The sequence below is a fragment of the Ammodytes marinus genome (assembly GCF_949987685.1).
Source record: "Ammodytes marinus genome assembly, chromosome: 2".
NCBI classification, from domain to species: Eukaryota; Metazoa; Chordata; class Actinopteri; order Uranoscopiformes; family Ammodytidae; genus Ammodytes; species Ammodytes marinus.
The window spans coordinates 31654652-31667151 of NC_137231.1; the positions used below are offsets into that span (position 1 = coordinate 31654652).

General features: G+C 39.5%; 2 protein-coding genes across 2 annotated transcripts in view; one reads left to right on the top strand and one right to left on the bottom strand.

The window, feature by feature from the left end:
• Positions 1–5588, bottom strand: part of LOC307265331 (microfibril-associated glycoprotein 4-like) — a gene marked incomplete at both ends in the record, with an annotated part of 5630 nt that extends 42 nt beyond the window's left edge. The window contains 7 exons of the mRNA XM_080047028.1: positions 1–156; positions 1421–1476; positions 3154–3321; positions 3563–3659; positions 4548–4586; positions 5018–5158; positions 5583–5588. The exon at positions 1–156 is cut by the window's left edge and continues 42 nt beyond it. Coding sequence (XP_079903154.1) covers positions 1–156; positions 1421–1476; positions 3154–3321; positions 3563–3659; positions 4548–4586; positions 5018–5158; positions 5583–5588 — 663 coding nt within the window. The remainder of the gene's footprint in view (positions 157–1420; positions 1477–3153; positions 3322–3562; positions 3660–4547; positions 4587–5017; positions 5159–5582) is intronic.
• Positions 1–12500, top strand: part of antxr2a (ANTXR cell adhesion molecule 2a) — a gene marked incomplete at its 5' end in the record, with an annotated part of 154076 nt that overhangs the window by 85246 nt on the left and 56330 nt on the right. The window lies entirely within an intron of this gene.

A 12500-nucleotide genomic window follows, 5' to 3' on the forward strand; every position in this document is an offset into this window, starting at 1 on the left:
GTAGTTATGACCCTTCCATTGCTTCCACTCCACTCCAACAGCAAAGAGAGCAGTGTCATCCCCCCAACGGTAGACCCCGTTTGGATTTGCAGCGTGACAAGCAGCGTACCAGAACGCCCCCAGGAATGATCTGGCACAGTTCTTAGGCCAAGTGTCCTGGGGCCTCATTTATAACGGTGTGCGTAGAAACCTTCCCAAAACATTGCGTTCGCACAAAGCCAAGAATGTGCTGCGCAAAAAAAAAGTTGAGATTTATAAAACTGTGCTGCGCACAGTTGCACGCAATCTTCCCTTTATAATTACCCACCTGCGGTGATTTGTGCGCGGACGATCTCCGCCCGTGTCATCCCACTTCACCTCCCAGTTTCATCCCACAATCTACCATACATGGCGAATGCTAAATAGCTCCTGAATATGATGACGCACTTAATAAGCACAGCATTTTGACTGACATGAGGAAAAAAGGGAGGTAACCGGCCACAAAGAAAGCGACTGGGAAGGAAGAAAGCCCGTGCCATGCGTCGCTGTAACTGCCTCAAAAACACAAACACACACGCGCGCGCTGATCACATATCATGATTGGCACAGTCGTTATAGTCTTTGTTAAGATGTTTTGCCCAACTTTGTACTGTATGAAATATCACGTATTAGCGAAACTGTAGGACTAGCCTATATGTAGGCCTATATAAAATGTGTTGTAAGTGAAATAATGCATTAGCCTATAGTATATTCCAAAGCATTGTTTCCCTTCCATAGATCAACACATTTCCAACAACGTCAGATTATAGGCTAGTTTAAACTTCGAGGGTTAGTTGTTATGGGAAAGAGATGCATAAAATAATTTGCTAAATTCATAACATGATTTTATCTAACGAAATATATAGTTTTAATTAATATGGTTGGCCTTAACTTTGTACAAAACTACTTTTTACACACAGCCTAAAATATAGACTATTTGCTCTCCCGCTGGCCACTCAGGGACACACCTCCCGACGTATATCATATTATTATAGAGTAGAACTATAAGATTCAATTTCAAAATATAATCAAAATATGTATAGACCTACTTGATAAGTAAATCAACCTACATCATTACTGCATGCCATAGACAACAGTAGCCTATATTCGCAACAATAGGTACGCACATAATTGATTAAATATATTGGGTGCCAAGGATATGTGTGTTTTTCCGATGACAGAGCTTTATTTCGTAGTGTTGCCATTGAGTGTCGCTGATTCCCCGAGTCAGCAAAACCTTGCGTGAGCTCTACGCATGGTCAAAAGTTTGCGTGGGAATACGCACACTTCTACGCAAAGAATTCTTTTATAAATACCACCGTTTTGCCACCGCACATTTGACCGCACATTTCTGCCGTCTACGCAAGGTTTTTGTGCGTAGAAAGCTTTATAAATGAGGCCCCTGGTCTTTGTCGAAGGTGGAGAACTTCATCCCGTTGTGGCCAGCCAGGGCGTTTCCTACAGACACAAAACATTAAAGCTCCCATATTATGCACTTTTCTGTCAATGTTATATGGTCTAAGTCAGGGGTGTCCAAACTTTTTTTCACTGAGGGCCACATACAGAAAAATCTACGAAGGGCCGGGCCACTTTGCAAAAATAACACGTTTATCAGGACATGTAGCTGCTCTGATGTTTAGTTTCATAGTGTCTTCGTAAATTGTAATCCTTCTTCACGGCAACACTTTACTTGCACATTAAACAGATACATTCCCCCTCTTTGTTAAATGCCATTGATACACCCAGTGTTTTCTGCTTTTGCGTCGAGATCCCGCCCCTCCTAGGGGGGTCCGGGGGTATGCCCCCTCCAGGAGATTTTGCATGAATCTGGTGCACTTTGAGAGGGAAATTAAGAGGCTAAAGCTGAAAAATGTTGTATGAAAAAAAATGGAGACACTGTGTCAGATGAATTAGAAGCTATTGGAGAAGGACACATGGATTTTCCATAATAATATTAATTTAAAATAAAATATCATGCAGAGTCCCCTGGGATGGGCTTGTTGCTCTTTTTCTTTTATGGGACATATTTCTCTGTAATATAATGAGTGCATTTAAATTATTTAAAAATTAAAAGGACCATATTACATTATATTTTTAAAATGTGCCACGGGCCAATCAATCAGTTTTGACACCCCTGCACTAGTGGGTTAACTAAGAAATGCCGCGGGCCAATAAAAAGCGGGCCGCAGTTGTCCCGCGGGCCGTAGTTTGGACACCCCTGGTCTAAGTAGTCCCTAATGCTTATTTTTGTAGATGTTTGCTGAAAAACCCGTTCAGATCATTCATTGTAGCAAGCCTCTATACCCTGAGTTTCCTCTGGTCTCAGGATGACCTATATTGGTATCTGGCTGGCCCCTCCCACCGTCTCTGCCGTGATTACGAAATGATTAGTCTCGCAAAGCCAGACCAAACTACAGCAAGTAGTATGGTCTGGAAGCACGCCGTTTAGAGCCGTCTATTCGGGGGGAAACTGGGCTGGCCTGTTTTTATTTCTTTAAACTATGACGACATAGCGAGAACAATTCTGAACGGAGTATATTGGGGGGAGGGGTGGAGGTTTTCAGAAAGAGGGAGGGTGAGAAAAGGAGAGAGTAATTTTTTGTTTGATACTTTGGCAGTCTCTAGGCACACCGTGGACCGTTTAGCATAATATGTGAGCTTTAAACCTGCAGTGTGTAGAATTTGGTGTTTTATTTCCTAGCAGATTTTGTAGAAAGTAATTATAATATCCATAAGTACATTTAATTTAGTGCATAATAGCTGAAAAAAAATGTTTTAATTATTTTTTTCCCCTTAGAAAAGGTCTCATATATGTCCATGTTTTGGACCAAGGCCTATTGCCGCCATCTTGAAAGTGTCATAGTTGGAATGTCATCAGGTGCATTGTTTAAAATTTAGAATTGCTTCTGTTATTATTCGAAAGGGTTGGGGTTACCCAGAGAGTGTTGCATTCTAGTGCTTTCTTGATGATGTCATATTGCACACTGCACCTTTAAGCAGCATATTTAATCTTGACATTTATAGTAACACTACTGTGGCTTCTGTGACGACTATAATGCTGCCACACTACAGACTGTACTAGTGGGACTTTGACTAGGGCTAGTGCTGCGGCCCCCTCCTGATGTATATGCTCACCTGCCCCTCCATCGGTGAATCCAGACACACGCAGAGTGTATCCATGCGGCTCCGCTTCAACGAAGAACGAGGAGTAACGAGCGAACACTTTGTTACCCTCAAAGTCCTCCATATCGACCAGCAGCTCGTACCTTCGCTGACGTGTTATCTGGTGGATGTTCTCCAGACCTGAACACACACACACACACACACACACACACACACACACACACACACACACACACACACACACACACACACACACACACACACACACACACACACACACACACACACACACACACACACACACACAAATAAATACTCTTTAACATTGCCATCAGATTACGAAAAAACATTCATAAAGGTCCACTAAAATGGGCAAAGGGGTTTTGTGTGTATGGATATGTGCTGGGGTTTCATTTCTCACCGAGCCAGTACTCCCCATCAGCCTTCCCAAAGCCGCTCCTGTATTGATCCCAGGCCCTGTAGAAGTTCACTGTGCCGTCCAGTCTCCTCTGGAACACCTGGGGACAGAGTCACTCACTTTAATAGAATGACAGAAATAGGTGGAAAGAAGCTGAATATTGAAGGCATATACTTGGCATCAATGTATCAGTTCAGAGTCGGCCCCGTGCTGTAATTGGTTGAGGGTTCAACACACCTCCACCTGCACTGCACAAATGGCTGATGCCCAGAAAAACATCCCGACGGAGCAAAAGAAACCAGAGAAAAGCAGATCTTGTTTCCGCTAGAAAAAAAAATGTGTGCCGATCATGTGACCGGTAATGTTTCATTTTAGCGGCCAAAGCGGAAAAAAATCCAGGTAAAAAATATTGGTAAGCGGGCTATATAAAGAATAATATCATCCAAGCATGTAGTAATTTCGCCTACTAGTAAAATTTAAATGTGGGCTACTTGCAGTAGGCAGAGAGGCCAACACAATTAAATCATAGCATGAGACATTTGATATGCCGATAAGCATATTTTCCATTTGCAAGGCAGAGGATATAAAACGATAGAACACTTTTTGCCCAAATAAACTATGTGAAAAATATGTCGACTAAACACTGATTTTCAAGTCTTATTCTTGTCAATTCTACTCTCCAATTATTTTCTTATTATTTTTCTTCTTCTTCTTCTTCTTCTTCTTCTTCTTCTTCTTCTTCTTCTTCTTCTTCTTCTTATTATTATTATTATTATTATTATTATTATTATTAATAATATTATTATTATCATTATTATTATTATTATTATTATTATTATTATTATTATTATTATTATTATTATTATTATTATTATTATTTTAGATAATTTTCTATTGGAAATGGGAGACGCAAATTTTTTTTTTTTAAATGTGTCGAATCTTGAATGTGCTGTCAAGTGTCCCTTTAATTTGCATCAGACAAACTCACCGTCCAGCCCCCTCCAAGTGACTCCATGTCACAGTGCACCTGCAAACAAACACATTCATCACAAAACAGTCAATTCAAGTGGGATGCTCGAGGTAATTTAGTGCATAATAGCTGAATTGTTTTTTTGTTATTATTATTTTTTTCCTTAGAAAGGGTCTCATATATGTCCATATTTCTGCATATTTTGGACCAAGGCCTAGTGCCGCCATCTTGAAAGTGTCATAGTTGGAATGTCATCAGGTGCATTGTTTAAAATTTAGAATTGTTCTTGTCCTTGAAGGCCACTGTAGCTTCTGTTATTATTCTAAAGGGTTGGGGTTACCCAGGGAGCGTTGCATTCTAGAACTTTGTAGAACTTTCTTGATGATGTCATATTACACACTGCACCTTTTAAAATAGTGTTGATGCTACAATTATAACACCTTTAGTAACCAAAGGTGAATGTGTGTGCACTAGAAGAGGAAGTTTACCTGCACAGCAGATGTGAGTCCAGTGGGATAGATAGTGTACTCTCTAGTGGGACTGCTACTGTGGATCTCACTGCAGTCGACCGGCAGTGAGACAGTGCAGCTGACCAACACTGCAGCCATGAGCAGGAGCACTAAAACCAGCTGAGAACAGAGCAGAAGTTGAGATGGAAAAAGATTTGAAGCTTCTCTACTGTGTTTACATTACGGCCTGGTGGTTGTGTTGTTTTTTTAGGGACTGGTGCGAACAGAATATATGTTTAATTGTCCCCCTACTTTACCGTTAATTTAATTGTGTGACGTCAACCACCTTTGGAACGCCCTCCCACCGGACAACCGTACTTCTGACGCCCTTTCCAATTTCAAGTCCCATCTCAAAACACATCTTTTGAAACTGGCATACTGCGTCTAATTGTTGTTCATCACCCACTTCATCCCAGTAATGTAAATGTGTATTTTTAAATTAAATTAATTATGATTTATTATTATTATTATTATTATTAAATAACCCAAGTAGACCCGTTAGCACACAGAGCTAACACAGAAACGTGTGAAGCTACAATTTTACCTTCATCGTCAAAGATCTGCTGAAGTGACTGGTTTAAAATCCTGATGTCGGTCCGTCTGGATCGCTGAGGAGCTGCTTTTATATCCTAAAAATGGATTAAAAATGTAGTTTGTAATTCATGAAATATCTGAAACTGGACAGTTCTGCATCTTCACCATATAATCCCAAAATACAACATCAGACAAACCAAAGAAAATACGAAACTGAAAAAAACTACTTTTAAATTTTAAATTAGAAAAATTCTAAATAGTGCAAAGGAATGTTTTGTACAATATAATACAGTATATATAAAATAGATTAGAAATTAAGTTAAAGGTGCAGTGTGTAATGTGACATCATCAAGAAAGTTCTACAAAGTTCTAGAATGCAACGCTCCCTGGGTAACCCCAACCCTTTTGAATAATAACAGAAGCTACAGTGGCCTTCAAGGACAAGAACAATTCTAAATTTTAAACAATGCACCTGATGACATTCCAACTATGACACTTTCAAGATGGCGGCACTAGGCCTTGGTCCAAAATATGCAGAAATATGGACATATATGAGAACCTTTCTAAGGGAAAAATAAATCATTAAAAAAAAAAATTTTCAGCTAGTTACAAGTTAAATGTACTTATGGATATTATAATTACTTTCTACAAAATCTGCTAGGAAATAAAACCCAAAATTCTACACACTGCAGGTTTAAGCTGTTTAGCCCTGCAGCTACGAGCCAAACTACAGTGCTTGTCAATAAGCTGACAAACAACATAACTCCATTTGTCAAATAAAGAACCTGTCAAAAAACAGAAGGGAAGAAACAACGGCATGTGGCATGGTGATGTGTTCAAGTGCTGTTGGTTGAAATGAGAATTTGGCAGAGGTAATTTCATCAAGATGGGTTCAATGTGATCTTGTAAAATGTAGTTTTAGGCGAGAAACTAAAATAAAAAGGCTACAGCTGCTCTTGAAGTAGGTTATTAAAAAATAAATAAAAAGGCCACAAAATGGATTTACAGGGTAAAACTTTAGGCCAATTTAAATGTTTCAAAAATTGGATACCGCCCAACAATATAACCTAGTCTAGTTTTCTAAATTATTCAACAATATTGACTGTAATATTGTTTATCAATAAATAGTTCATAAACCTTTGTCTAATTTATTACTGACCCCGCCCATCATATGCCACGCACACTGTAAATATTGTATTGTTAATCAAATCAAACCTTATATATAGAGAACTTTTCATTCAATTGAATGTAACACAAAGTGCTTAAAACAACCCCCCCCCCTCCCACGACACACCCCGATATATTCATACACGCAAAAAAAAATCATTAGAAATAATACGTAGAAGAGAAAAAATAGAAATAAAAATATATAGAAAATAAAAGCAGACTACATATATAAATAAAATAGGCTATAAGAGATAGATAAAAACATTAGGTTGTTTAATCTAAAAGATCAAACAAATACGTTCTGTGATTAAAAAGCCTAAAGACTAAAAAGGTAGGTTTTGAGTTTGCCCTTAAAGGTATCAACCCTTTCTGCGGCCCTCAGGTCATCAGGCAGGGTGTTCCACAGACGTGGGGCGTAGTAAGAAAAGGATGCCTCACCGTGAGTTTTGGTAAAAAAAAACGTTTGGGATAGTTAAAAGACCACTGCCAGAAGACCTGAGGGTATGAGAGGGTTCATAGGATAAAAGCAAATCTGATAAATAACTAGGACTAAGACCATTAAGAGCTTTATAGACCAACAAAAGGATCTTAAAATAAGCAACCACATGACGCAGCGCACTGCTTTAACTCCACTCGGTACCTGCACATCACGTCTGCAGCCCTGCACTCCTGCAGCAGTAAAGATTCACTACACCAAATAATAAGTCTGTCCTGCTGCACCGGCTGCAAAGAGAGAAACACTGTCTACCAGCTTTAAGACGCAAGTTTAATTTACACCAAAATTCTTGTCTGAAGAGATGATCAGGTTGTCGACAACTCGTAACGAGAGTAAATTGTATTTTTCCCAGCTTGTAACTGGTTTGCAGTATACAATACATATTTGTTCAAAATAATAGGGGCGCCCTTAGCTCAGTTGGTAGGGCGTCCCCCCCATGGGCCTCGGCCAGCAGTGGACCCGGGTTCGATTCCAGCCCGCGGTCGTTCTCTGCATGTCACTCCCCTCTCTGCCCCATTTCAACTCTGTCTCTACACTATCAATAAAGCATAACAATGCCCAAAAAATATCTTTAAAAAAAAATAAAAAATGATAAAAGTTAGAGTGTATAGTTGAATGCTTACCTGTCTGAAGTCACCTGCAGGTCAGACTGAGAGACTCTGTGGCGTTGTCTCATGAGTCAACTGCTTATATCTATAGGAGGACTGTGATGTCACACCAGTCCGACCAATCACACAACAGCCTGGGGCACAGGTGAAGTGTGGAATCTTGTTTCCCCCCCCCCCCACACTAGAACAACGAGTTTGTGTTATTGGTTGAGTTTCAACTGAACGGGTAAAACTGGAAAGGTGTTGTGACACTAGGACATAGTTGGTTTTCTTACCCAGAATAGATTGATATCATGACATCTGTTGCGTACTTCTTCCCCCGGACATTTGGATCTCACGACATTCAGAGATTCCCTCATACCTGAGGAGTGAGAGCGTGACAGTCTGACTAAGTCTGATAAGGGGTAGAAAGTGTGAAAGCTTTCTAGGGCCCAGCCACTTGGGAGGCCCATGGTCTTTGGAAGCCAAGAACCTACCTGGATAACCTTTATTTTTAGATTTTTAGATATTTATGTCAATATCTATTCAGAGTTGGGTGTTTACACAGAGCCGCGGCTCCGCTTACGGCCATTTAAAAAGCAGTAGAAAAGCAGAAAGGTTCAAAATGTTTCAGATTGAGCACAGCGGAGTGTAACTGTTTCAAACATAATCCATCCTATAAACCCTTTGTGTGCCAAATGGTGACAAGATTGGGTTTTGATATTAAACAGTTTTGTCTGTGATTATATTTCCTGAGTCGTTCCACATTTACCTGCTACTTGTGTCTGGGTGTGGCTGTGAAAAGTATTTGGAGCCCATGAACAAACAGGTTGGGTACCTTTTGTAGTTCTTCTACATTCTTATAAAGAGGACAGGCTAGTTACTCTGTCATTGCCCTGAGTCTACAAAGGTTTAAATGATCTCTCCCCATAACGAACATCTTTGTGATAAACAATTTCCCTTTGGGGACAATAACTTCTAAAGGCTTTGACATAAGTCTTCAGGTTGACACGGCCAGCCAGGTCTGACCAGTTTTTTCAGAAACCTGGCCAATTGACCAACCAGCCGGGTCCTACCACAATGAAGCTGACGAGCAGCATCAGCCTGTTTTAATTATTGCTGTAACCACCAAGGTCCTGCTTTCTGTATTGTTTCTAAAAATAAAAAATAAAAATAGACCTAAAAAGTTCTTAATGCAAAGAAAGACACAAGGCACAAAGAAGTTGGAAATAATTGAAGGAACATATTTGAGTTCAAAGATTAAGAACTTTTTTGTAATGATTTCAGTGCTTTTGCAGTGATGAGAGCAGAATGAACTAAGTCTAAATGTTGCAACCAAACATAGGCCAACTTTATAGTTTTGAGGGTAGGTTGGTTTGGTTATTCATGTAGAGAACCGCCTTTTTTATTTTTTGTGTGAAGAATCTGTTGTTGTTGTTTTTTTTTCTTAAGTGTTATTTATTTCAACAATACCACCAAAAGATTTCACATGATTTATTGCCATGTGCAGAAATACAAAAAAGTGCAATATTTGGTGCAGTCAATTAGTGTAAATGTATCTAGTAGCATAGAAAACGTGCAAATTGTGAAAAAACTTTTAGTTTGCTTTAGTGAATACTAAAAAAGAACAATGTCTCTGTGTGAACTGATTATTTTGTAGAGATCTGTTGATCTGTTAAACAATTGTGTGAGTGTAAGGGAATCAAAATGAATTGGTAGGTCTGCTGGGCTAAGTCAGAAATGTGCTACTATTGTAACATAATAATGAGCCCTTGCTCCCCCAACTGTCCCTGCAAGTCCCTGGTTGATAAGATAGTTAGTCTCTCTACAAATACATGTATGTGTTTATTGAGGGATGAGCGCACTCACACGCATTGATACGAGTAAAGCATGGGTAAGGGGGCAGGGGGGGGGGGGCATTGATGGAGGTTTCCAGGGGCCCAGCCATTTGTGTGGGCAAGCCTGCCTGCAGCTAATGCTGCCAGAACACTGGCTGCGATTGGGTTTTGATATTAAACAGTTTTGTCTGGATTATATTTCCTGAGTCGTTCCACATTTACCTGCTACTTGTGTCTGGGTGTGGCTGTGAAAAGTATTTGGAGCCCATGAACAAACAGGTTGGGTACCTTTTGTAGTTCTTCTATCTACATTCTTATAAACAGAGCGGGCTAGTTACTCTGTCATTACCCTGAGTCTACAAAGGTTTAAATGATCTCTCCCCATAACGAACATTTTTGTGATAAACAATTTCCCTTTGGGGACAATAACTTCTAAAGGCTTTGACATAAGTCTTCAGGTTGACACGGCCAGCCAGGTCTGACCAGTTTTTTCAGAAACCTGGCCAATTGACCAACCAGCCGGGTCCTACCACAATGAAGCTGACGAGCAGCATCAGCCTGTTTTAATTATTGCTGTAACCACCAAGATCCTGCTTTCTGTATTGTTTCTAAAAATAAAAAATAAAAATAGACCTAAAAAGTTCTTAATGCAAAGAAAGACACAAGGCACAAAGAAGTTGGAAATAATTGAAGGAACATATTTGAGTTCAAAGATTAAGAACTTTTTTGTAATGATTTCAGTGCTTTTGCAGTGATGAGAGCAGAATGAACTAAGTCTAAATGTTGCAACCAAACATAGGCCAACTTTATAGTTTTGAGGGTAGGTTGGTTTGGTTATTCATGTAGAGAACCGCCTTTTTTATTTTTTGTGTGAAGAATCTGTTGTTGTTGTTTTTTTTTCTTAAGTGTTATTTATTTCAACAATACCACCAAAAGATTTCACATGATTTATTGCCATATGCAGAAATACAAAAAAGTGCAATATTTGGTGCAGTCAATTAGTGTAAATGTATCTTACCAGAAACTAGTAGCATAGAAAACGTGCAAATTGTGAAAAAACTTTTAGTTTGCTTTAGTGAATACTAAAAAAGAACAATGTCTCTGTGTGAACTGATTATTTTGTAGAGATCTGTTGATCTGTTAAACAATTGTGTGAGTCTAAGGGAATCAAAATAAATTGGTAGGTCTGCTGGGCTAAGTCAGAAATGTACGTGCTACTATTGTAACATAATAATGAGCCCTTGCTCCCCCAACTGTCCCTGCAAGTCCCTGGTTGATAAGATAGTTAGTCTCTCTACAAATACATGTATGTGTTTATTGAGGGATGAGCGCACTCACATGCATTGATACGAGTAAAGCATGGGTAAGGGGGGGGGGGGCATTGATGGAGGTTTTCAGGGGCCCAGCCATTTGTGTGGGTAAGCCTGGCTGCAGGTAATGCTGCCAGAACACTGGCTGCGATTGGGTTTTGATATTAAACAGTTTTGTCTGGATTATATTTCCTGAGTCGTTCCACATTTACCTGCTACTTGTGTCTGGGTGTGGCTGTGAAAAGTATGTGGAGCCCATGAACAAACAGGTTGGGTACCTTTTGTAGTTATTCTACATTCTTATAAACAGGACAGGCTAGTTACTCTGTCATTGCCCTGAGTCTACAAAGGTTTAAATGATCTCTCCCCATAACGAACATCTTTGTGAAAAAGAATTTCCCTTTGGGGACAATAACTTCTAAAGGCTTTGACATGAGTCTTCAGGTTGACACGGCCAGCCAGGTCTGACCAGTTTTTTCAGAAACCTGGCCAATTGACCAACCAGCCGGGTCCTACCACAATGAAGCTGACGAGCAGCATCAGCCTGTTTTAATTATTGCTGTAACCACCAAGGTCCTGCTTTCTGTATTGTTTCTAAAAATAAAAAATAAAAATAGACCTAAAAAGCTCTTAATGCAAAGAAAGACACAAGGCACAAAGAAGTTGGAAATAATTGAAGGAACAGATTTGAGTTCAAAGATTAAGAACTTTTTTGTAATGATTTCAGTGCTTTTTCAGTGATGAGAGCAGAATGAACTAAGTCTAAATGTTGCAACCAAACATAGGCCAACTTTATAGTTTTGAGGGTAGGTTGGTTTGGTTATTCATGTAGAGAACCGCCTTTTTTATTTTTTGTGTGAAGAATCTGTTGTTGATGTTGATTTTTAAGCGTTATTTATTTCAACAATACCACCAAAAGATGTCACATGATTTATTGCCATGTGCAGAAATACAAAAAAGTGCAATATTTGGTGCAGCCAATTAGTGTAAATGTATCTTATACCAGAAACTAGTAGCATAGAAAACGTGCAAATTGTGAAAAAACTTTTAGTTTGCTTTAGTGAATACTAAAAAAGAACAATGTCTCTGTGTGAACTGATTATTTTTGTAGAGATCTGTTGATCTGTTAAACAATTGTGTGAGTCTAAGGGAATCAAAATAAATTGGTAGGTCTGCTGGGCTAAGTCAGAAATGTGCTACTATTGTAACATAATAATGAGCCCTTGCTCCCCCAACTGTCCCTGCAAATCCCTGGTTGATAAGATAGTTAGTCTCTCTACAAATACATGGATGTGTTTATTGAGGGATGAGCGCACTCACATGCATTGATACGAGTAAAGCATGGGTAAGGGGGCAGGGGGGGGGCATTGATGGAGGTTTCCAGGGGCCCAGCCATTTGTGTGGGTAAGCCTGCCTGCAGGTAACGCTGCCAGAACACTGGCTGCGATTGGGTTTTGATATTAAACAGTTTTGTCTGGATTATATTTTCTGAGTCGTTCCACATTTACCTGCTACTTGTGTCTGGGTGTG